The 26995-nt window shown below is 38.3% G+C and overlaps 2 protein-coding genes and 1 long non-coding RNA gene across 10 annotated transcripts in view; 1 reads left to right on the top strand and 2 right to left on the bottom strand.

The window, feature by feature from the left end:
* LOC139772932 (protein turtle) overlaps positions 1-26995 on the top strand; it is a 270010-nt gene that overhangs the window by 115673 nt on the left and 127342 nt on the right. For all 8 annotated transcript variants that reach the window (XM_071706991.1, XM_071706996.1, XM_071706989.1 and 5 more), the window contains one exon: positions 14317-14361. The gene's annotated coding sequence lies outside the window, so the exon portion shown is untranslated. The remainder of the gene's footprint in view (positions 1-14316; positions 14362-26995) is intronic.
* On the bottom strand, positions 7718-13276 carry LOC139772928 (uncharacterized). Its single transcript, XM_071706981.1, has 5 exons — positions 13142-13276; positions 11699-11810; positions 10251-10303; positions 8579-8687; positions 7718-8470 (listed from the first exon to the last, which is right to left on the bottom strand). The coding sequence occupies exons 1-5, from the start codon at positions 13175-13177 to the stop codon at positions 8007-8009; spliced, it is 774 nt and encodes a 257-aa protein (XP_071563082.1). The 5' UTR covers positions 13178-13276; the 3' UTR covers positions 7718-8006.
* On the bottom strand, positions 11847-13074 carry LOC139772974 (uncharacterized). The gene is made up of 3 exons (XR_011718235.1): positions 12817-13074; positions 12481-12744; positions 11847-12009 (listed from the first exon to the last, which is right to left on the bottom strand). It is a non-coding gene; the product is annotated as an uncharacterized lncRNA (long non-coding RNA).

The raw sequence follows: 26995 nt of genomic DNA, 5'->3' as shown, positions 1-26995 counted from the left end.
TTGTATTATATGATTCCAGTAATTCATACCGGACAGATTTATGTATTGCCTATTACACCCGCGAATAATGAGCTGTCTCCCGCGAATAATAAGCTAATTCTTATGGTGGCGTAAATACATTAATGTTCGTTATCGAGATGAATATGTTAGCGGCGAAAATATCACACCCAGCGCGCTTCGATCTCATAGATTGAAAAGGTAGGAAAGATTATTGGAACTTGATTTAATAGAAAGGATACTACGTGTTATAAATATGCATCCAAATCGAGAAAACTCCGCTATTCGAAATTATTCCAATCCTATATTTATTAATATAATTAATAAATAATTTGCGTATATCATCGTGAATAATTAAAATATTAAACGGCTGCTAAATATATGTGCATATTAAACCATCGGTATAATTTGTTATGAATAATTTAATAACATAATAATTTTCTCCGATCTCTCTATCTCTCGGTGCAAACTTTATTCGTGAAAATCGCGTTTTTGCATTTGTATGAATATAAGTTCATGTTATCGGTTTCCCTGTGCTGCTGGAAGTCCTTTACGTGCCTCCGTGTTTATGCATCTTGGCGGTACGAGCGTTGAGTAATGGCCACATTAGACCCCTTCTCCCCGCAGTTGTTCAATTTTCGCGACGCGTGCTGTCGCATCTTTCTGAACAATTACTTACGCTCATACGTGAAAAGGCAAGCCCGTAACACGTGTCTCGCCCTAAGTCGGGTCATGACGGATCCCGCGATAATACTCCCGCTACAGCCGGCATTAACGGCCCCGTCTTTGCGGAAATTAATTTCCGCCACCGCGTTGTCAAATTTTCACGGGGGTGCTACGTGCGTTTGGGAGCCAGCGGTTGCTACCTTCCTTCTTTAGCGCCATGATCTACCAGCGCGCACCGGATTGCCTGGTTACACGGTACACCCTTGCGTAACTCTCACGCTGTATCACACCCTGTGGGCGCTGCTGCATCCCTCGAGAGACAAAGTTTACTCTGTTTTTGCGGAAATTCTCCGCGAGAAGACGTGTGCGACGTATGCACATAATGTGCGACCACGTCGAAATTAATTCGTAGTCGTAAAAATGTAATAAGCATCGTAAAATTTTATTTCGCAAGAAAAGAGAAAACCGCACGAAACTGAAAGCTACTTTAGCGAGTGTTATTAATTCATTGTCATATTTTTTTACTTTGCACCTTAAATTATGTTTTGTTAGAAAATTTTATCATTGTGAATTGACAATTAAACCGATACGTTTGTAATTATTTATTATTATTTTTTTAATAATGATATTGAAGAAAAAACAGTTGCTTGATTGATTAAAATTCTCTAGCGTTCTCATATAATGATTCGCGACTGCCATTGTCGCAGTTTATTATCGTTAAGGTCGCGATGTAGCGTAAACGAACCTTAATTTACTCGCAAACGCACGCGGAAACATCCTCTAAAGTCCGTAGATGCAGGCACGGGGCATGGCACGGGGATGCTAAACGAGAGGGGGGTGGTGTCATCATCCTCGGTGTGTACAAGACTCGGCAGCAACCCGACAGAACTCCCCTCCCCCGTAACTTCCACCCCCGACGACGTAATTGAATCACGCTACGGACCGTCGAGGCATAAAACGTGGATTAAATACGATGCATACGTAGTATCAAATCCCGTTCCGGAGGGCTGCGCCGGCTCGCAACGAGAGGATGTCGACGCTGAATGTTGTGTCTGATGTACACTGGGAACTCTCTCCGAATGTACACCGGTATTCCAATGGACACCTGAATGGCCGGTCCGCCGCCGCTAATTTGTACACTTGCGATCCTTTTGAAGACTAATCCATAGGGGATTGTGAATCCGGCTAACCAAATCGGGTTGCTATCGTAACCCTTCGCTCGGACCCTAGACAGAGCTCGTTGATATTTGCAACGCGCAAACGAGAACGAAAGCACGACAGAGGGTTCGAAGTTTAGAGCTCTAAATCCGAAATCTATTTGTAACGTAAACGTGTCTGTTTTTAGCTCCGGCGTTCCCTTTGGCTGCAAGTGTCTCGTTTATCTTTCAGAGGGAACCCTGCTCGTGATTACGCGATACCGTATGCCGTATGCGATCAAGCGACTGTTTTCGGCTTGACAAACGTAAACTGCAACGGTAGCGACTAGCGCAATTTCTCTCGAGGTATCGGTGACTTATCGTCGATCGCTCGTCGCTGTTCGCGATACGTTGCTCGTCCGGTTTTCCCTTCACTTTCTGGACGCCTCAATTTCGTTAAATTACGCCGTATCCCGGCGAAAATGGAGGATAACGGTGATTGCAGAAAAGAAGCCAATAGAAAATTACGGGCGCGAAAGACAGAGGACATGACAGCGGGAGCAAGAAAATTTGATGAAAGAGTAGAATCCAGGTGCAAATCGAATCGCTCTTTTGCTGCATTTAAGTTTTAGCGTTTCCCTTTGTCACTCGACATGATACATTCGAGTTTTTTAACTTTTATTTCTTTGACTTCTTTTACTTTGTCAAGTGCGCTTTGCTTAGGTTCGTTGATTCCACTTTCAATTGATTTCTGAAATTGTATATAATTCGAGAAAGATAATTAAAATACAATGAAAAATTAGGATCCCATCCGTAAGTTCTTAATTTTATTTAACAATTAATAATACATAATTATATCTAATAGAAGATTAAAAAATATTATATACAAAGAACTTCTTAAATGTTTTTTTTTTGTAAATTTCATAACGTTACAGTGTATATATTTTATTATTTATTTGCAACAATTTGGTCGTATGTTTAGTAAAATCCAGCAGAATTTCGGAGATTTGAAGATCGACGATTATCGTCAGTTATTATGATACACGGAACCCTTGTGCAACATCCAGGATGTCTTCACCTGAGGACGTTTGTGAAATTTATGAATGTTGGTACTACTATTTTTAGAAAATACCAAGGGTGAAAGAAAAACCATTAATCTCAGAGTCCCAGTTTTGCTCCGCGGTACGTGTGGCGATGGCCGGAGCGACTCGAGGACGGAGAATCTTTCCGTCCGATGCCGTTTATGAGCGAACTGTTCTCAAACTGTTTTGTAAGAAAGATAAATAGGTGCTTTTGATAAAACTCGACTGACTCGACGCACTCGGGGCCCGAAGCATTGAATTTCATTATCGCGCGAGTCCTGATTTATCGCCCGCGCTTGCCTTACTCTCAAATGACTCGTCCTCCCGCGACCCCTTCCTCCTCGCGGCAGCCTTCTCGATGATCCATTTCACAAAACGCGATAACAAATTGTAACAAATCGCGGACGGCTTGCGTATTATCCGAAGGTCTCGAAGAATCCACGCAATCAGCCAGCGGTCGGAGCGGTCGATTCCGCTCGTAGCGATAAGGATCGTCGTTTTCGAGAATGACGTTATATTTTTCAGGCTGCGGTCACCAGGCTTTTCGGATTTCCGTCGCGCTTTTTTCCGTTTCCAAAAATTTCAGACCGCGGTCGGACCGTCAGATGCAATCGCCGAGAGAGCCGGGATGCATTCGCGCGCGTTGAATAATCAAACGAAAAAATTGGCTCGCCGTAAATGTCCATGGGATACCTATCGACATATCCTACCAGCGTGAAACTTCGCCCCCCATGCGCCGTCGTCCTCGCTTTCCCCGATTCTCCGCATCTTCTAGCGTTCTCTCATGGCCTGTCATAAAACTTTCATAACTTTCGGTATTTCCACGAGCGGCCCTTTTGCCAGTCCGCTCATGCGAGTCGCTGTATACGGCTCTCCTCTTCTTCCTTCCCGTCGTTTCCCTTAAGTAAGGGAACGATGAGAGGATAAACGGGACGTGTCAGGGAATAAAAATATCTCGCGGTTAACTCCCGAGGCACAACGTGCGACCAACTTCGACATACTCATAATTTGAATACTTCTTACGAGCCCGGTGTATCGTTAAAATTGGTTTTTAACCAGCGCCGTTCGAAGATCGAGAATGTAAATTTGGACGGAAGGATGGAGGATGAAGGCATTCAAGTGTTCGACCTAGAAGCACATCTGCGAACAAACAATTCGATTACATATCGAGAGTTTGATCAATCGTTATTATTTTTTTATGCGGAAAAGCATTCTGATTAAAATTTCGAGACATCGTATTGCCTATTTAATATTCCCATGTTACCGATACCGAGTTTTTTTTGCGAATATTTTCAATATTTATCTTCGCCACGAGAGAGCGCGAAGGCGCGGGATAAACGGACTGTCTGGCGTGTTGGGGTGTGCGAATCGTCACACTGGCTGAGTGGTTCATAAATTCGCAAATAGCTTCTAACAATTCATGCCATTCAATGCGGCGACGCAGCGCACCGGTAATCATTTCAAATGCACCGGTTGCACCGGTCGGTCATGTCCGGGCAAACATTCCGGCTAAGCGATTCGTCACGCCGAACTCCAGCAATGACGTTCCGATCGGTGACAATGCTAAAAATGTTGGCGCTTGTTATTACGCTCAGAATGTTTCAATCGCGACCGTCGCGCTCACTTTGTATCGCGTTAGCGAAATATTAAAAATATTACTGAGGTGTGATAAAATTGGAATGCATTGATGAAATATTCACCGTGCTTTATTGATCAATATACTTCATATTTTTCGAGCGACGCGGGAAACATCGGGAAATGAAACATATTGTTCCACGAGTTCTCGAAACGGATGAAAGGTGACCCCATACCGACAAAGCGCAAAGTTGGATCGAATAGCCCTGGTATATGGTTTCTGTCGTTACTGTTGCAACTGCCGTAATACCTCTTACAGCAGCAGCCGTCGCTCTCGCAGGCCGTTAAATAACTTCGTGTCTCGAATATCGAAGTGGAACTATGGCGCGGACAGAACGATCGTTCCGATCGCGTATACAGCAAGAAACCGTAGCTCACGCTGGGTCATCGTTAGCGATATTTGATTTTTTTTTTCACAACTAGCGATAAATCGAAAAATATATAACCTGCATCAGATCTCTTTTTAAAGACCGTAGGGTAATTCTTTAAGTTCCGTTATTAAGCTTTTCTGTTTTAAATATATAGATTACCTATTATTACCATTTATATTACGCTAATAATTTCGTATCTCAGAAACAAGAAGGAAATTAAATAGGTACGTGGTAAATTAAATCGTTGCGAACTTTTTTACGAGGTAATATTTTAGAAACTTTTACTTGCCCGCGTGCGCTCCTACCTATTTTCATTTCATTATCAAGCCGAAATGAGTTGCGCCGTTTCATTGTTAAACCGAATTCTCGCGCTGATTGTGAAAATACGGAGAGCGGTTAATAACTCCGAAAGATCTCATTTCCTTGAATTAATTTTGAACCAGCGTGCGCCACTTATTTCTGTAAAATTGGCTCTTTACGCGTGCGAATAATGTACAAAAGAAAAACACGCCGGCTCATTCGCCGCTTAATTAGCACTTTTCTTACTTTTGCGACATAGCGCTGCGTTGCTCTTAATCTCGAAAGGGATAATATCTCGAGGGTCCACGTTCAAAATGTGTATTTAAGCACTGCGCGCTCTACTGAATTTCGCAATTTAACGTTGCGATTGACCGCTGAGCTACGTTTCGAACGTGCTTCCTTCGGTTTCGTAGTACCGGATGGAAATTCGATTCGATTTCGTGACTACGTTAGTTGGCCATTGGACGGGATAACTTAAAAGTTATCCGGTACTGACCGCAAGATGAGGAGCGCGACGGGTTGCAACCGGATAGTTGGCGATTTACTATAGTAATTACCGAAATTACTGCACCGCATAATGACGGTAATTATCGCCGTAATTCGCGGTAATTGCCGCGGCAATTACTGGGCTGAAGACCGGCGGAAAGGCCGGCAGGTGGTTGCGTTGGTGACGATCGCCTTTCCTCCCTTTTTGCCTGGATTTCGTCCCCGCCTACGCCCATTGATTTTGATGAAAGAAAATGGGCGAGATATTATCACTCTTATTCCCAAGGTCAATCTTACCAGATGTTGCTTTTATATTGAAGTCCCATGGCTAGTTTCGCACTTTTACACAGTCGACATCTTGCGTAGAAGTTTGGTGTGATTACCAATTTGTAAATTCAAAAAAATTCAACCTAAGTGGTAGTTTTATTTCTTTTTCACAAAATTATATTACTTAACTTAACTCAAGTGACATATATTTCAAAAAAAGATATAAAATCTTTAATTTCTTCTTCACAAAATTATATTACCTAACTCAACTCAAGTGACATGTATTTTAAAAAAGATATAAAATCTTTCATTTCTTCTTCACAAAATTATATTACCTAACTTAACTCAAGTGACATGTATTTCAAAAAAAGATATGAAATCTTTAAATTAAATTACGCCAATTGCAAAGAGAATATGTATATTGCTTTGAAAGATAATTGTTGTGCAACTACTTAAAAAAAATAAAACCCAAGTGGTATCTTTGTGTTCCTATTCAAGGGTCTTCCTATTCCAACCCAAGTGGTAATAGCTTCTTAATTCTCTTTAACAAATTTTTAATATTACAAAGAATTATTTCAATTACAAAGAATTAAAGAAGTAACAGTACAAAATAAAAATATTTAATTATAACAAAATAAATAAATTTTTCTTGTAAAAAAACTTGGCGCTGCTAGACTTTGAAATTTAAACATTAAAATTTAAACATTAGTACTAGATTTTTGATTGAATAAAAAACAATAAACATAATTTAGGGAAGAATGCGACAGGAGTAAAAAAGCAGCGCCAAGTTTTTTTAATAAAACTCAATAACAAAAACATTGAAAAATTTATCAACAGAAACATTTCAAGTCAACATTTCAAGTTGCTCGGCCGCAGCGGGCAATATAATGGACAGTGACTATAATCAGTGTCCGTACCGCAAAGATTAAACACATGCAAAAAGATGGCAAAGAGATTGAAGAAAATAATAATCGATGATCAAATAATTGAATACAAAGATTAAGACTGCATTCCGATATTTACTGTCAGCAACTGTCAATACTGAAAATCTATATAGTATACGTGACGCAAAATATAGAAAAATATCTTTCCTTTTTTTGTAATATGTGGCAATTGAGAACTATAACTGTTGAGATTATTTCTATGCTTCTTGTCACACATGAATATTTCTCAGACAGGCGGTTCGCGAAAACGGACGAGAATAATAATTCTGTACACTTTAATCTTATATTACATTATAGAGACGTACATCATATATTTTTATTAATATATTTATTTTCGAATACTAACTATCTTTTGCAATGTTATTTAAAAATCTAGAGACGGTAGTGTCTCGCCAAGTATACGCGCAACGAGACCGCACCTTTTTTATTTTTTGTTGTTTGCTTATATATTTTAAATTAATTTTTTTGTTATTTTATATATAAATATATTTCTTTTTATAATCCTTTTTAATTAGGGCAAATTTTTAATTTTTGCTTCAAGGACGCTCTAAACTTCAAATACACCATAATTTTAATATTACACGATATGTACAATTGCAAGATACATGTGAGGTCAAAATATAAAATATAAAGAGAGAGCATAGAGAGACTTTATATATTTTAATATATTCAAAGTAATTTACTTATAATTAGATTGGTTAATGTTCATAAAAAATTTAACTTGAACAGATTCTATTTATTTTACCAATAACTAATTAAAAATAATGTTATCTACTTATGGTTAATATCAAAAGTAAGATTTCAGGAAAATGCTCTTAAAAAAGTAGACACTATTATATGCATGATAATTTATTGTTAGAACAATACATTGGTTCTAATTTAGCTGATAACTATATAGAATTACTAGTACTACGTTTACGCGAGCTTTACTTCTGTAGTAACTTACGATAATTCACTCGTTTACGCGAAGGAATTATCGTAAGTTACTACAGAAGTAACGCTCGCGTAAACGTAGTATAGGAAATAGATAATTATTTTATACATAGAGAATATTGCGGTAAAATAAAAATGATCAATATAGTTGCACTGATACTTTTGACAAATATTTCTTTATGCGTTTTCTCAATCATTCGTTCCTACATTCGTTCCTTCATTCGTTCCTTCATCCGTTCCTTCATTTGATCCTTCATTCGTTCCTATATTCGTTCCTGCATTCCTTCCTTTATTCGTTCCTTCATTCGTTCCTTCATTCGTTCCGTCATCCGTTTCTTGATTCGTCCCTTCATTCGTTCCGTCATTCGTTCCTCCACTCGTTCCTACATTCGTTCCTTTATTCGTTCCTTTATTCGTTCCTTCATCCGTTCCTTCATTCAATCCTCCATTCGTTCCTTTATTCGTTCCTCCATTCGTTCCTTCATTCGTTCCTTCATTCGTTCCTTCATTCTTTCCATTATCCGTTCCTTCATTCTTTCCTTTATTCGTTCCTTCATTCCTTCCTTCATTCAAATCCACTAAACCGCTCTTTAAGTAACATTTTACTACACCTAGGCTTTTTTGGATGTTAGATCCTGAGTCTAATAGATTCGCTATAATTAAAAAAAAACAAAAAATTATTTTATTTTAATTCAAAATTTTATATAATTTTAAGATATTTTATTACAAATAAACTTTATTCTTAAAAATATGTTGATTACCTTTCTCTACGCACTTAGAAACGATCGTCTTGCAATAATCCGCATTAACAGTGATATTCTCGCAATATGGAAAAATGTTTTCCTTTATGAACACGTCATTTTCATCAATCTATAAACAACAATCTCGTCATTTAATGTTAAACAATAAAATTTAGAACTAAAAATTTAAACCACAACTTAACTTTAATACATTACTTAAATCTATATTATATGTAATCTCATTTATTGTAATTTAATTTCAATTTCTTCTATCAATTAAAACACATTCATATGTACTATTTCACCTGTTTAATCTAGAAATTAATTTTCTTATTTATGAATTAAAGGAGAATGTTAATAAAAAAAGGCTGATTTTTGGCCAAAAAGGTGTAAGTAAAAGAAATAATGTTTTTTGTAGATTTTGATCTCCTGAATACGATAAAGCTATTAAAAAGTTCGTGGCGCTTGGGGAATACCTTGAAAATTGAGCATAAACATGGTGTATTTACAGAAATTCGGATGATGTATGCTACGTTATATCGCATAAAAGATGAATTTATGTTTATAAAAATGAAAAAATATGTAAAATGTGTCTAATATTGTAGGATACGTATGTTGTAAACGTATATTTAGTACAAAGAGTGATAATACGTTATATCGCAAGTGCTCGCTGCGACTCGATTCCTCTTTGTACTGTACTAAATATACGTTTACAACATACGTATTCTACAATATTGAATACATTTTACATATTTTTTTATTTTTATAAACATAATTCATCTTTTATGCGATATAACGTAGCATATATCATCCGAATTTTTACGTTTATACTCAATTTTCAAGATGTTCCCCAAGCGCCACAAATTTTTTAATAGCTTTATCGTATTCAAGAAATCAACATCTATCAAAAACACTATTCTTTTTACTTACACCCTTTTGGGCGAAAATCAGCCCTTTTTTAACATCCTCCTTTCTTCTTTAAATAAAATCTATAATTAAGGAATGCTACTAAACTACTAGCGATAATTAAATCCGAATCTAGATTTTATAAGAAAATATTATTATACATATATATATATATATATATATATATATATATATATATATAATAGTAAAAACAATATATAAAAAATCTTAAAGAGTAAAAAGGAAAAGTAAGCTATGAGAATCAAACGCTTTTAATTGTGTGTGAGTTGATGCTATGTATACATATTAATACAAACTATAAATCGTACGTTTGGCTCTACTTTGAGCTATCCTCAACGACTCGGAGATTTAACCGTCCGTGTGTACCTATATGTTTTTTCGGTACCTTCCCAATGCATACGCCTGTCTGCATTGTAGTTAACGATTTTGTATAGTAATTTTGATAAACATCGTTTATTTAATATTTTCTGACAGGCTTGCAAGTTTTACAGTTACCTATTAGCAGATATCATTTTGGTTCGGATGCCGTAGACCCACATATGCACACGGAGCGTTAATTTATCTATCATTTACTTTCCTTCTTATTCTTTAATTTTAATATTGAGAGAGTCTTTAGAGCTAATTAATCATTTATAAAAGTTTTTAATAAAAATAAGTAAAATTGAGCTAAATAAATAGTTTAATTGTTCTATTTGCATGCACGTGTGTGTGTCTGTGTGTTTTTATTTCTATATAATTTCTATATAATTTTTATATAAATACATACTACTCCGCGCTTTACTAATGCACAATACCACGCATTGATTTCTAATAAATCCTCTGCAACAAAAATTACAAATTTGTTAATAGAATTTTAAATGTATATGGTCATATAACTAAATTCATAAATTACACTTATTTAAATTTCAGTATAACTCGTTTAAATTAATGTTGACTCCTTTAAAGTGGATTTAAAGTTTTTTAAATCATTTTATACAATTATTTTAATGATATTTCTATTCTTAGGGCCGGTTGTTCCAACCTTTTGGTAAACTAACTAATAGTTAAATCATATATATGTCTTTGTTTATCCTTTACATTAGACAAAGATAGACATATGATTTAACTATTAGTTAGATTACCAACAGGTTGGAACAACCGGCCCTTAGAGATGCGGTTTTATTTTTAGAACTCTTCAATTAAAACATCACTCGGAGAGAATATCGTTCAAAGAAATTTCTCTCACTTCTCTCTGTTGTTTTTTTTATAAACTTTTATAAATAACTCGGTTTTCATAATCTTTTTTTTTGTTATATCCCATATCAAATTTTTAAAATAAAAAATTTTATATTTTAATACATATTCTCTACTCCTTCAAAATATCATTTACAGTTAATAGAAAGATTAGAGATTAATTACTTTCTTGTTTTCAATAACAAATAAATAGATTTGCTTTGATTTTATTCAACATGGACATATACATATAATAGTTAATGTTAAAAAAGTCACCGCTTTATATTCTAATAAGTAGTTCTCTCTCTCTTATATTGAATTTTAATAAAATTAAAATGGCCTACTCTGTATATAATGTTGTATATTATAGGATTATCATCTAAAATAATCTAGAATTATTTATTTGTATCCGTTAGTTAATCTGGTATTAACTGATAAATTTTAAATAAATGCTTAGGCGAAGGAGGAGCTCTGCCTCTCCCTTTGCACACCCTTTCCCCCAAGAAACTAACCAAAAAACTTACAGCCAACAGTAAACTGTAAAATAAATGAATAACAAACAAAGCGTTAATTCTTATTATTCATTTGAAGCTTACAATTTACCGGTTGATGTAGAATTGCAAGCAAATTATAGAAAGCAAATACTTTTTATAATTTTATTTTTACAAAAATCTTAAACTGCCCTTAAAAACTTGTGTATATGCCATGTCTTTTTATAATTTGTTTTGTTGATTATTACAAAGAAACCGTGGTTCTTGATGGAGTATTTCCAAACATTCACGAAATTAAATAAATATGTGTGTGCTGAAATTTAATTTCTTTAAATATTAAGAATTTTTAAAATGTATGTTGCAGCTAATGACTATATTAATTAATAAAATTTGAATCTAGAGTACGTTTCGTTAATTTTTTTCTTGAACTTTTATCTGTCAAATGCAACTAATTTTCTGTAGTAATTTAATATTTAATATTTAATATTTAACCTCAATGTTTAATACTCACTCGGTTTAGATCCATAATCTGGCGATGTTTTTGCATACGATGTTCTACATTCATCCAAATCTTGAAATATACCTTTTATTTCTTCATAATCAACTGCGTAACCGACTACCGTCTGATATTCAAAAGAAAAACTTATTATTTTCATGTATATAAACATTTCACATATATAATATTTAATATTTAAATATAAGTATAAATTAAATGACATTTATATTTAGTAATACATACTTATATAGGGTCACACAAAAGTTCTCGGAATTTTTTTGAAAACATTAAGTAGTTACAAATCAGTATAGGATAGGATGGGGGAGCTGGAACCAGTTAAGAAAGAAATATATTATAATCACCGAATATTTAGTTGAACTTTTAGTAATTAAATTCGAAAAACATTATGCTACCAAATTAATTTGGTATAACTTAAGTATTTAAATTCTAATAAAATCAACCAAAAAAATAAACATTTTTCAAAAATTATAATAAATTCCTATTACCCCAGGCAACGGGCAATAAGAACCACCTTATATGAGTAATGAGATCCATTGCCTATGCGGAACATTTAAGAGTGAGTAACAATAAAGTACTTATTTATGGAAACAGTAATTAAATAGATAAAAAATAGGTTTTATCTATTCCGTTAACCTAGGACGAGATCGATCATTAAATTTAAATTTTTTTTATTATTTCATAATTAATTTTTACGAATGTAAAAGTCGCAAATAAAATTGTTTACCTTTTTACAAGGTAAACAATGCTACGCAGTATTTTGTTTAAAATTTGTATACCCGAAGTAATTAGAGCCAGTCTAATTACACCATTGGAGTTAGTCCGAATTATCCCATTAGTCTAGTTTCTTGTCAGAGATTTAAAAGAAAAACTATTGAAAAGATTTTTTAATTTTAAATGTTTTGTCAGTAAAGAGTAAACAATCACAATAATAATAAAGAAAAAATGAATTTAATTAATGGAAAATGAAACCACTTTTTGCTTAAGAAAAAATCGATTCGATAAAAATTATAACGGAGCGACCGGAAACGACGTGCACTTTCCTAGGCAAACAAAACAAAATTGTTAAAATGTTCGAATGGCGGAAGGAGCGGTGTTCCATAAGAGTTACTCACACGCCGGTTCGGATTTATAACACGCGATAGTCAATTTATTCTAAGATGATTCTTATTACCCTGTGGTTTCTATTTCCTACAAATTAAATATCTACACTAAGCAAAACAAATTACAAACAATTTTGAGCATTTATTGTAATTTTAAAGTTATGTTTAAAGATGCTTAATTTGTATACCGATTTATAGCTGCTTAATGTTTTCAAAAAAATTTCAGGAACTTTTGTGTCACTCTGTATTTTTTAGACTATTTTAATTTTACTTTTAATACTTTATATATTTAAAACTAATGTACTTAAAAAAATATAAATCTCTGCTTTGTACTTACGACTAGCAGACACGTAGCAAGCAAAATAGTCTTCATTCTGCTCTATTCTTTACAATAGTATATTCTCCTATATTCTCCTTACAAAAAGTTTTTGTAGAAGTTGCGACAGATTTTCTCTATATATATACCTCGGCAACGTATTTATTCTAAAAATAAATTGAATGATGTTTAGCCGTCATTAATTTTGTTTATTTTCACTACTGTTATCAGAGACGGTGACAGACTTATAACTAATTGGTACCGGAAACCCATCTTTTCGGGACGATACATTAATTATCTATCCAGTCATCCATATAGATAAAAAAAATACAAAGAAACGTACTATTCGAGTTTTATTTTTTAAAAGTAGTTGCGCAACAATCATTTTTCAAAGTATATATATTCTCTTTGCAATTGGCGCATTTTAAAGATTTCACATCTTTTTTGAAATATATATCACTTGAATTGAGTTAGGTAACGCAATTTTGTGAATTATTTTGTTAGAAAGAAATAAAGCTACTATACATATCACTTGGGTTGAGTTAGGTAACGCAATTTTGTGAATTATTATGTTAGGGAGAAATAAAGTTACTACCATTTAAGATTTTTGGATTTACAACATACATTGCGCGTGTACTTGGCGCCTTTTTTTACCTTTTTTGAAAAAGGTAATTTTGTACTGATATCATGCATTTTGTAGTGATAAGCAAGTATCGGCAAAAAATTTCCATTTTTCATTTTTTACTTATTCACAAATTAGCAATAACAACAAAATTAAATTTTTGTTGAATTTATTATATATATATATATATATATATATACACACACATATCTATATTTTATATTAAAAATATGACAAAATTTAAAATATCTCAGGAAATCCTTAACGAAAAAGAGCTTTATTATAGTGTTGTAAGAACGTCTCGACGAGATCTACAACTTTTATTTCAAGAAAAAAATCAAGTTCCATTTAAGAAATAAGTCTCCTTTAAAATTTCTTGAAAATGATGACATGTATGACACGACTTACATTGAAATCATATGTCCTCCTTCAAACCAAACAACTTTCGTCTAAAGCATTTTTTTCTAGAATCACAAATAAAAAAGTTTTTGGGGGTGATTGATTAAAATGGGACACTCTATATGTATTATATGTATAATCTTACAGTGTTCCAATCATCATTATTTTGTTGCAGATCTGAGCTACACACACGAGGAGGGACTGATACTTTCAGCGTACGGTGAGTTACTCATTAATTTACGAATCTGTACGTAAAATGGTGAAAAGAAATCAGAGACCTGTCATTCTTGACCATTCGGCCTTCGATGCATTTCTCGTGTTTTCAAATTCGACGGATAACCGATAAAGGAATGAGAATATGACTCTCTTGATAACCAAGGCGACAGGCCTTGAAGTGGAAATTGCGATATTCAGACGCGACGCCTCCTCCGCGTCTCCCGGGGGAATCGAAATCTGCCATTTTTCTTTTCTCTTTCTAATGACTCGCGAAAAATTTCAATGCGTCTCAACGGCTCGCCTTTTCATGTCGAATAACAAATGACGGCCGACGCCGTTGGAAGGCTAGGTCGACACGACGCCGCCGTTGAACGAAGATGCTAGGTGAGCTATCTAAATACGTTGGTCGCTTCTGGCAACCGGAATAATTTTGTATTCATCATCTTTTGAAAAATACCGAGGTCACATATGATGCCCGGGCTAACGTGGCCAGATAGTGGTCTGAGGACATGCGTCAAAGTTGCAGAGGAAATTTATCACGGGAATGACGTATTCTTTTCTTCACTCATGTCACAATCTATTTAGTTTCTCTCGTTCCGCAGTGACAAATAAATGAACTTAAAGATAATGTCTAGTTTCGCTCAATATAATTTATTCTTAACAGCCGCGAAATCATGGAGATTGTAACATCTGTTGAGATATTCCTTTCAATTTATAAAATGTATATATTAACTTGCAAAATTAATATACATATATGTACAGGGTGTCTGATAATAAATGTAACAGCCGCAGAAGATAGGTGGAGCGGTCATTAAACTGAATAGAAAAGTACCAATTATAACAATATAAATAATGAGTTATTATAATTAATTAAGAATTTGAGAATCAGCGTGCGTTTGCGCGACTCGACGAGAAGAGACACGTTGTTATTTACTCAGGACTTTTCTTTTGCATGGACTGTTACACTTATTATATCAGACACTATATTAATTTATATAAATTTCTTTATCGCGTAATAACATTAGCGTAAATTGCATAATAAAAGAACTATTACTCTTCGGTTTGCTCCCCTTGCACGCTGCATATCAAACGGTTTACGTACCTACAAGACGTGCATGGGTGCGTAGACGTAGGTGGGAAACTGTGCTGAAATAGAGATCGATGGCTTAATATTTATTTCAAGTTTCGGGACGGAACGGATCCTATACGGAGAGCGGTATCTACGTGCGGTAGAATGGCGACCGTCGCCATCGACGACGTATTCGTGAGCCGTCGGCGCCTTCCTACGAGACGGATTGCCGTCCTGGGATCACGCCACCGGATGGCACCCGCACAAACTTGCCTTTCTGCCTGTATCGATTTTCAAGCTAATAAAGTTTGTATAGGTGCAAAAGTTGCGGAAACCCACCGGCCGGCCGTTTCCCCGTTTTCGCTCCAACTTTCTAAACTCTGGCCCTGGCGCATAATTCACGAATGAATTTGGATCAGCGGTTAATTTTTCGACTTCATCCCGCAGCGAATGAATAGTGATCCGACGTTATTTTATTAACGATGGTACGAGAGAATCTCGCAACCAAGTCGCGACTTTGCCGCTTTAATGAAAGCCATTGTTAGCCCCTTCCCCCCCCCTCTCGTTTCAACTTGAAGCTTGAAAATTCTGCGCGCGCGGATTTTGCAACTGCTTGAATTGAAACCAGCGCGTAACTTCTCAGAAACGAACTCGTTGCTATTAGTTGCATGTTCTTTTGTCGATTATAGAGGTTCGTTTCTATACCACAAATACCCATGAAAGTACCGCTTCGTTTATATCACGTTAATTTGTGCTGCGTAATTAATGAAGTTTGCTTAAAAAATTTGCGAATTTTACCGCGATCAAATTATTATTGTGCAATCTCGACCGCTTAATTGGATGTGAACTCCACAATTTGTCTCAGTCTCAGCCAATATTTTTGCCGGCCGTCCACGGCGAATGTTACATTTCCCGTGACGGTCGTATAAACGTAATAATGCGATCACGTCGCGCCGCCACGGCGAATTATTATCCGTCGCGACATACGAAATTCATTCCGACAGTTCGCTGGCTTTTTATCACGGTCGCGAGTTATTATTCTCATTTCGCGAAGCGGGGAAATACCCGCCTCACGAGGGACTCTCGACCGACGTTGGCGTTTAATCGTCGCGCATATCTGAATGAGAAAGGATTGCTATAGCGTTATTATTTCCACGCTCAACGACCATCCGTCGTTTTTGCCCTCCTCCCTCGAGACCGCGGGGTACGCGGCACGTGTGACATTGGCGGGGCCGTACATCGGAACTCGCGCATTTTCGTACGCACACACGTGGCGACGGCGACCGCGGGGTCGTGCGGTTTTCTATTAACTCGAGTGCCGCAGCAGCGTTGGCTTTTCAGCGTGGATTATCCCCGCGCAATCCGCGCTGTCGGGAAAAGCCTGTCGGGTTCCCAGGGCGAGGCGAGCGAAAACGCAGGCTATTACGGCGCGCCTGCGGGGGTGAAAACGTCACGAGAGAGCTAATGGCGGAGCGCATGGAGGCACGCTAAAAATGAAAACATTGACAGTCGCTCTGTGATAAATAAAAGATGCTTATTGCGATGAATATTACCACATGCCTCAGTGGTCGAATTGGTACGACACCCTTCACGGAATAAGGATAGGTTCCAGGTTCGAATCCTGGTTGAGGTAATATTTTTCGCAATAAATTCTTTACAGTTATTTAGGTGCTTAGCGTCATAAGTTAAATCGAATCGATTTAATTAGGGGAGGGGGGAGAGGTTTTTACTACTCCAACGGGAGTTGTGTTGTAAGTCTGACAAGCTAGTCGGCGCGCAGTTTATTAAAGTTGGAAAAAATACATGTGTAGTACACAAAAAATATGATTAGGCTGCTAAGATCCAAGCATGGACCGTATTTGGCTTGTTTAATATTGATTAAAAGATGCTTCTCTCTACTGCTGAAAAATTTAATTGACGTTTTGGAACGCAAGTCTCGTTCCTCTCTTTTTCGAGCGTATCGAGTATTTACGCAATAAGAGTATTCATCGACCGCGCCGAGCACTTTGTGAAATGAATTACGAAGAAATTTCTTCGGATAATCCCCTTATTAAACGGATGAATATGACGCGTGAGTGATTAAATTTATCTCTCTAATTATGCTTTCTTCGTTTACGTGCATGAAATAAAAATTATTATTCTCGCAATGCGAACGCGTAATGATTACTAATTAGCGCTAATAAGGTTTTGCGTGCAATACGGAAGATGATATAGCTGTTTGCAGGATTAACAGATAATTATCCCGGCCGCGGCTGTATCTCTACAGAGATATTATTTCAAAGAACGTAAGGTGAGGAAAGTAAAAGATCAAAACGAGCATTGCGTTTTAAGGGCTCGTAAAATTTTCACTTCGAATCCGGTGAGAGAGAACGCGCGCATTGGAAAATAGTTGGCACGTATATTACCTTCATTTCCTCATTTGCGAGGTTACGTCTTTTCCTTGCTCGCGTTTCAATGACGGTGTTATTAAATTCCTTTCAATAGTTCGCTTTTCGCGTGAATGAACATTATTCATTGAAGATTTATTCTGCTCTTCCATTGAGATGCACTGTTGCACGTTTATCGATTTCCAACAATAGAACGAACTTGTTTGAGTTTATAGGTTCAAAATAATAGCTCGAAATGTATAATGGGCGTAGCCGCGCTATTTATAGACATATTACATTTATGCTCTTTGTAAATACATAAACAATAACGCCGGGATTACCGGCGGTACCGCGCGAGAGATGTGCACCATGCCAAACCATTTTTTACGTATAGCGAATGTCGGGAAAACTATTCAGTGGAATTCTTTATACAAAAATATTACTCAATAGATCGAGCGCCCGTAATGCCAGAAATAACCGTAAGAGTTGACAAATGGTTGCAACCGCAATTTATCAACATCAAGAGTGGACAAACTTTTTAACGGGCTTGTTGGTGCGTTCGATCGCGTTTAACGAATAAATGCCGAAAATGTCGGTGGTACTGGCGATACGATTCGAAATGTACTTTGCTAAACGATTTCGCGAGGGTGGGAGCGGAAACTTTTCTCGAGGGATCCCTCCCCGTGAAAGGGGATTCATAAATGACGTGATGCAACCTCGAAAGATTGCGGGCGGGTGGTGGCATGTGATGTATACGTATAGAAACGTGTCAAAAGTAATGGTTAGCATCTGTCAAGCGGTGTCGAACGTCGCCGCGTTGAAAACGAACGCGCTGAATAAACGGCGACGACCACGTCTATCCCGTGATTCTAATTGTATCACTATAGTATCGGCGCGCACTCGTGACAATACAACCATCTACATTGCCGCCGTTGCGGGCAGTGAAGCGTCGGGAAGTGAAAAATATGTATATTTTCAATTCTCGGCAATATCTATCGCAGAAAACGGGAGGGATTCCACGTTTATAGAACTTTTCTCCTTCTCGGATATTACAGCTTGACAAAATAAGGAAAGCGATTCGCACTGCACATTCCCGGAGGCAGACGATATGATTTCAACTCGTCTATAGCTACTCGTCTATAGTTAAGTCGCTAGTTAAAAGTTATTCTGAATTTAGACTTTAAACTAATGCACACGGATGAATTAATATTATCATCGATAGATGACGTATTGCTAATCCCGTCGATTAAAACATTGAATGATTTTGAATGTTTGCATTGTCTCCCATATTCTTATTGTCCGTATCATATTAGAAAAAGTGCTTAATTATGTGATTAGTGTTTAATAATTGATTCTATACTTGCTTCACACAAATCGAGAAATAGCCATAGGGGTAATGTGAATAACATCATTGATAATCACGCGATTAACGAGTGAAATGAGCGTCGCGATGATGACAAGAAGATTGGCGGTAACGGTGCGACAACTGCCATACGTGACCTAGTCGGCGACACATGTTTCATAATATAAGAGTCGTCGACTTGACGCAATCTATCGCGACACTTTAGTGGGCCTTTTACGATCGTATCGTAATTATTAATCAGAGTCAATCGCATGTAACAAAAATCGTGACACGTAGCCAGCGGAAAACGTCCTTTCAATATAGACCCGCGATAAATGCCACTGTGTTATCCACGTTAACGTAGCTCGCTTCTTTGCGATATAATTACTAAGAGAGCGTGCGCAAATGTTCTTCTTACAATTAGACACTTTTTGCGCTCAATTATGATGAAACGAAACTTTATATTTCATACATCTCTTTTACATTCGTTATTAAAATACCATTTCGGTGCCGATCGATTTCGTCTGTACATTTCGTTACAAAATTTTCTCTTGCCTATTTGGTGCGAATTTACGGATTTTCCCTTCAATACAGCTAAATTACATACTGATTCGCGACTATTCGGGGGTTTTAGTAAGAGCGCGCGCGAGTGAAACTTCCACGTAGCGGGAGAGAGCAATTGATTGGCTCCTCTCAAACGTCTCGTGTATGTTTGCGAGTTTCGCGCATACCAAGTAATCTTGGTGCGAGTTCTACCGGAAGGAAGTGCCTTGTCCCCGAGGGCACGGAGCACCCGGTTTCCAATTAAGGTCTGATTACAGTAAATACGCCAACGTGACGAGAGCAATGCCGGCGTCCTGGCGACTGTGAGAGGAAGCCGTTTGAAACGAGAGGATTGTCGGGAGAGGCGTACTGGCATGGCGTAATCGCGTGTGACGCTACGCTCGCGCCTTGCTTATTTCGCATCCTTATTCGAATTTGTGCTCGACATACAAACTTGGCACCGGTCTACGGGCAATTACGTTTAATCGAACGAACGATTTGAGCATTCTTTGATTTTGCGTCGCGCATGGTGGGAAAATCGCTCGTGATTTCGTCTATTTCTACGTATATTTTTTTTGCGCGAATAATCGCAGAGCGTCGAGAGAGAAAGAGAAAGAGAAAGAGAGAGACAGAGAGAGAGAGAGAGAGAGAGAGAGAACAAAATTTCCGCGTGTAACGCAATCGCTTTACGCTCGCGCGCGTGCACGCGGATAAACGTAACTTCATCTTATGCATTCCGGACGCTATAATGCGTCCATCCTGTAATCCGATTGAACTTTGCATCACGTCGCGCAAGCTTTGATTTTCGTTACAAGCCCGTTCCCTTTTGATCCCCCTCGAAACACACAGCGGCGTAACGAACGGATTAACTCAACTTAATGCAAAATTGACAAAGGCGCGAGCTTAAACTATTATCGAGGGCCGCAGGGTATCCGATCTCTTTACCACTTTATTGCACATTACACATCCGACGCAATATCAATCACATTCTCTCTCTCTCTCTCTCTCTTTCTCTCTCTCTCTCTCTCTCTCCCTGCAACGATTACCACGGTGCACTCGCGAGCGCACAGTTCCTCGCGTAACAACGTTACAAAGCGATCCGCGACACGAGAGCACGATTCACACGAACATTCAGCATCTACGAGCAAGGCATATTTTCCCGGCGTATATGGGTATAATCGATTTCCGAACAACATTGCACGTATATCGCGTACGCGTATATCGTGAGCACGTCTGCGCTACCGTGTCCCATAACCGGCCCTTTTATTTTCATTTTTATTCCAATCGTCGATGATAAAGTGTATCTCTATCGGTGGAGATACGCGATATACCCGATGCGATCCGCGCTCTCCCGGTCGTTTAATAACTGCTTCTCCTAATTTGTTCGCTTTAGTCCCAGCTGAGATTTATGATGTTCTGCGGTCATAGGCCAAAAGGAGCATACACTTGGAAAGCTATCATTGATACACACAATGCGTGTAAATATAGCATCGACAAATAGACGGATCTATAATGTCTGGAATATATTTCGCGAGTATATAAGTGATGGTGTTATTTGTATTTTAGTCAACTCATCGTATATAGATAAATATCTATTTCCAAATTTATTCGGCAATATTGAAGTCTAGTCGGGGCGAAAACATAGCTGCGGAATTAAAATTTATGGAACGCAGACGAAAATACGACCGCAAGCTTTGAAATTAGCCAATGCTGAATGTAATCCAGACGCAGAATAACTGCAGCATTGCGTCGAGGGAAGAGATCTAATTGTACCGTAATTGTGACGTGAAATCGATTTCGCGTTGTTTCGGGACGGGAGTGGTCCCTTGGAAAAATTACGTCGCACATCCCTCTTTCTCTATCACTCTCATTTGCACCTCCAGAATTGATACTCGACGTTGGATCGACGCGAGTAATAACATTTGCATGCACCACGCGAGCGCTGCGCGTGAACGAGAAAACGTAACTAAATTACAAAGTTTATGCCCCTGCATTTTCCAGGACGCGGGACAAATTGCTACGCCAAAACGTGTTACCGCCGCGAAAGTGAATTAACATTTTCGGACTTTTCTTGTGCCTTCAAACTGGATGGCGGTTGCGCAACGCTTTGCGGCCGCGATTAACTTGAAAACAATTCGACGCATTCTGCGGGAGGCATTTCTATTTTTCCATTACACCCGGCCTATAATTTCTGTCGAGAGATATTTTCAGACGTATGCGCTTTTGAAGCTTGAGAAAATTGGATTTTTCTCTCATTCGTGACACTCCTGTTTGATGATAACATGAATATTCAGATTCTACACGAGTGTTTTCTCGCCGCGGGGGACGTATTGTATAATTTTCTTCCGTTCGAAAGGCGCGCAAAACCACATCACGTGGAAATCTATCGCGCCTGGGAATCATCACGTGCGTGTTTCCTCTCGCTGGCGTTTAACCGCGCACGCCGTTTGCATACATCGCCAAAATTGATACTCGGCAGTGCAATTTACGCAGATACATATGCGTATATTCGCTTAACGTCGACTAATGATACTCGCCATGCGCCGTGCGCACGCACATGCACAATAAACATCAGAAACACAATACACATCTACAAATGTGCGTTATATCGGTTTAGTATTTTAGGCTTTACTCGATGCATACATCTTAACACTGCGCGGACACCGTGTTTTTGGTGCACTCACCCGGACACCCTGGGACTCTTAGGTTTAAAGGGTTTCTGTGTTACAAAAAATCTATAAAAATTCATGTATCATTTTTAAGGTTTCGAAAAGTGATTTCTACACTTACATAAGGCCGGAACTGTGACAATTTTTTTTTAAGTGTTGAAACGTCGGGAGAAAAACTGTAAAATACGAAAAATCGACTGTGTTAAATCTTTCTCTCTTTGTGCCTCTCTTTTATGTGGTATCTTCCAATAAGTATAAAATCTATTATCTACAGCGACCGCGCGGAGAGACGAATATTCTGAGCTCGTCGCAGAATTCACATTTTCTGCATATCAGAAGGTAACTGAAGGCATTATCATGTTATATATGTTAGTAAATGGTAATGGTAATGGTGGTAACCATTACCACAAATATAACGATGCGGGTGAAGCTCGTAAATATATACAATTCAATACACCTTATTCACAGAACGATCGTAAACAAATATTAATTAGCCCATGTTTACTCACGTGAAGAAAAAACGGCGCATATACGTATATGCACTGTAACTATCTATTCTCATATTCGTAATGTTCATATAGACGTTTCCCCATATGGGCATTTCCCTGGACGAGTATTCGCTTGCTATGTGGCTCTACATGTATATTCGCTTAACGTCAGCTAATGATCCGTGTCTGCATATATACATCAAGTATAATACGTACATATACAGTGAGAGAGAGAGAGAGAGAGAGAGAGAGAGAGAGAGAGAGAGAGAGGGGGGGGAGTACTATGCATTTACCAATGAACGCTGCTGATCTATATCTATCACGCATGATAGTTCGGCTCTAATACTCGATTCAAAAGCGAATTAATTACGCGTGCGACATTTCTAGCATGTCACGCGTAATTCAATTGTTCAATTTGTGAAATTAATTTCGAAGTAAGTAATAAAATATAAGAGTTCAGGTTATGTGTATATACCGCGGGAAAAGTTTTCAGCGGCGGGGCTCTTAAAAGACGTCTCTCCGCTTTACTTTCCCGCCTCGGTTCCTGTTTTCATAAAGACGCTGTGCCTATTTGCGTACGGAAAACAGTGGAAAAGTCTTGCGTCGCGCTATTCGCCGTGACTTCGCCTGTGCAAATTTAATGTAAGAGCGAGACTAACAAATGGAGATTCTTTCTCACTCATCGCCGTTATCGCGAGACGGAGACCGCGACCCGAATAAGCGTGTCCGACGATGGTGCTCGCTTAATTACATACGTAATTATACTAATTATACACACGCGGACATGATACCAATCTCGATATAGGCGGATAAGACGGTGTGGGAAATGTTCACGTGGCACGCCAGATAACGACGTTATTGCCACCGTTCTTGTCGTCTCTCCCTGATACACGGCAGAATCGGCGGAGTTCTTGGCAATTTAGGGTTCGATTCGAAATTAGCCTGTGCACGAACATTCGCCGTCCCGATATCCCACGATAGTCGTAACTTCAATTGTTTTTCTCACTTCGATCACCGATAATCTCTTAAGAACGAGCCCGCAGTCTTTGTCGACGATTTTGGAGATCTGTGTGGAACCGATAGGAGAAGTCACCCTTCGCGCTGGTTTAACTGATCAAATTATTTGACGTTATCTTGGTTCTACATTCATAATACTCATTGTAATTTTTTTACATAAATTTTCTTCGGCTAAAATATATTTTTTCACTTTTAGAGATCGCGCCATTAAAAGCATTCCGTAAATCAAATTTATAAATCGAAACGTTGCTCAACTCGCGCGTATTTTTCTCGGTCTAATAAGCCGATTCGTAACGCCATTTCTCCATGAATATAAACGAATATTGCTGAACTTTCTGAAAACATAGATCTAAAATGGAATTTTGCGACACGGTTCTATAGACGCTATCAAAATTTAATTTCCGGCAGATAGAAGTGGCGGCGCGCGAGAAACATCGAAAAATTTTCGCACATCCGCACGTGGGAAATTGTCACGTGTGGAAGCGGATGTAGGGTCGTTATTGTCGACCTTGTTATATCGCCTCCTTCGAATACGGGAGAGACGCGCGCTCGCTCGCGCCCGCGGTATAATTTATCCCGCTTTAAAATTATCCCCAGGACAGACGTCTCTCTCTACTTCTGTTTCTGAATGATTCAAATCGCGTACGACAGCGCAAGGTTTCCTCCGTCAAAATAATTGGAAATCCGAGCCCGTACGATCAATATATACGAACAAGCGACTGTCATCGTAGTGATGCGTTAAAATGAACAGCCCCATGTATATAAATCCAACCATATGTCGTCTCGTTTAAATAAAACTCGTAACGAATGTTTTAATCGGCTTTGTTAGGCTGGCATATTGCGATGCTTTTCGCTTCTGTCGACTAGAAATTTCTATTTTTATATGTTATCGCTCAATTAAAACGGTTTTGTGGTAACATCGAAGATCATACGAAATATATAAATATGAGCGTAATATTGTATTTGTTACTTCTGTTTCTCTGATGCGAGCAAACAAATAATGGCTCCGCCGTGCCTAGCCGGAAGACATTACAGCTTTGCGTCAGATAGCGAACTACGAATCCACGTGACTTCATTAATTATCGCTGTATATATATATCACGTATGTCGCTTTTGTAATCTCGTTAGTCTGTAAATGCATTCTGCAATAAATTATTATTCACTTAGGCTTCATCAAGTATATTTATCTTCTAACTGCATATACACGTAATGTTAAAAAGGTGTTTCCGAGTTTTCTAAACAAAATATTTTCCCCGTAGAGTGAAATCGAATAGAAATGGAACAACGGGGAAAAATGATGTCAAAAACGTCGCGTGAATAACTCGTACGAAATTTCATGCGGAATTTACTTCGGCGGAGTTAGCCGACAAGTTATCAGCGATTCCTGACCGCGGAAAATAATGGACGGGTCGTGCGAGCCCACAGCCAGTATTGACACTCTGCGTTCATTTACATCGTAATGATGCCAAAGTGTCAGTCCTGTCAGGTGCACGATAACGCGCGGCGTCGAGGGGCGACGAAAATGTGTACGCCCGGGGACGAAATGGGGACAATCGTCGGTGCAGCGGGGGGGATAATGCAGCTCGCGATGTGAAGCGAGAGGGGGGTGCGGGGAGGGGAGCGATTTCGCGGTCGGCTAAACAAATTATCGCATTTCGATAACGAGGCCACTCATAAAGCGACGCGCACCTCAACTCCGAGACCCGACGACCGAAATCGCCGGTAAAACCGTCTCGCGGATGATGTAAGTCGTTTCGCTGACGTTGGTAATAGTGCGGTCGATCGTGACCGGAGAATAATTATTTTCCACCGAGAGGAATCGATCGTGCCACGATTCGATGGCACTGTCCTTATACTCCTTATTACGATCATCGATCCTGATTACGTCCATAAGCAGAAATATTGTCATATAAATCGACACGTTCTTTCCTATTTCTTCTTAAGTTAAAGGAGAATTAATTAAACTTAATGAAATAATGATACTTGTGGAGTATCGGTGCGATCTAGGAATTTCTCGTAAGATTCTTAACATCGCGCGAATATGAACTAACGACACGCGGGTAATGAGTTTCTCCACTTATGAGATAAAGCACACAAACATTCCTGCTCTAATTAAAAGCTGCACGACGATGCAATATGCTGTCATCGACGCTGTATACGCTATCGCGCTCGTTTGTCGTCAGAATGTTCCTGTATTGTCGTTTGTCGTATTTACGAACGCCCTTAGTATAATTAACGCGTCACTGTGTTGCGTGGGTATTTGAGTAATTAATTGCCTACGGCTAATGCTTCGCGTTCATGAAGGGAGTGACTTGCGTGCTGTCGACGTTGCCAGTATTTAATCGATGTCATGCGTATACCGCTTTATTTACAAAGCGAGTTCTTAATTTAGCCGAAAGAATTTTTTTTCTCACGGAGAGAGCAGCCTGTTTTAATAATAGTAATTTCCGAGATAATTATATCACGATTGAGATATACATAGCGGAGGTATGCAATAAAATAATTTACACCGCGTTTGTACTAACGTACAATATTTTTCTATATGTGTAATAACAGCGAGAGAGAGGTATATTTCGCGCGATGCATATATTTACTTTATTCGCCAACGAAATTTAATAACATAGCTGTACGCAGCGGCATAATAAATATATGTAAATAAGTCCTTTATATTATCGCACTCCGTCTCGATAATTACGTGCTAATCGCCGGGAGTAGTCTACATTTAATTCCGCGCTAATCCACGGTATTCATTACCGAATGGTATTGTCTAATCCTTTATTAACGCTAATCTCTGAATGAATTAATGCGTTCCGAATGATTTATTAACGCTCACGCTAATCGCCACTAACACACCGGGGCCAAGTACATTCGTTGATATTCGAACATTCACGAGTACCGCGGCTGTAATTAACGAGTCCACCCCCGCCGCTGCTTCGGTAATTAATTGCCCGCGGCTAATACCCCCTCCCCCTCCCGCCGATCATAGGAGGGGAGAAAGGGTGACTTGCACACGCCGCCACCGATGCCGATATCCCCTCGGCACGGTACGTCCCTGGGAACGAGCCCTGACCTGGAGCAACCGACCGACGGCGCGGCGCAGTGACGTTGCGGCGTGACGTCATGGGGTGCATCTGTGACGTCAAG

Source organism: Temnothorax nylanderi, unplaced genomic scaffold (assembly GCF_030848795.1).
Source record: "Temnothorax nylanderi isolate EJ_2023f unplaced genomic scaffold, tnyl_v1.0 TNYL_tig0055_pilon, whole genome shotgun sequence".
NCBI classification, from domain to species: Eukaryota; Metazoa; Arthropoda; class Insecta; order Hymenoptera; family Formicidae; genus Temnothorax; species Temnothorax nylanderi.
This window is presented reverse-complemented; position numbering and strand designations above follow the sequence as displayed.

Excerpts from the sequence above, each read along its gene's own strand:
- LOC139772928 (XM_071706981.1), bottom strand. The coding sequence starts at position 13,177 with ATGAAGACTATTTTGCTTGCTACGTGTCTGCTAGTC. Across the intron at positions 10,304-11,698 it reads AGATTATGGATCTAAACCGA|AGGATTTATTAGAAATCAAT; the intron begins GTGAGTATTAAA and ends TTTTTGTTGCAG. Across the intron at positions 8,688-10,250 it reads CATTAGTAAAGCGCGGAGTA|ATTGATGAAAATGACGTGTT; the intron begins GTATGTATTTAT and ends TGTTGTTTATAG.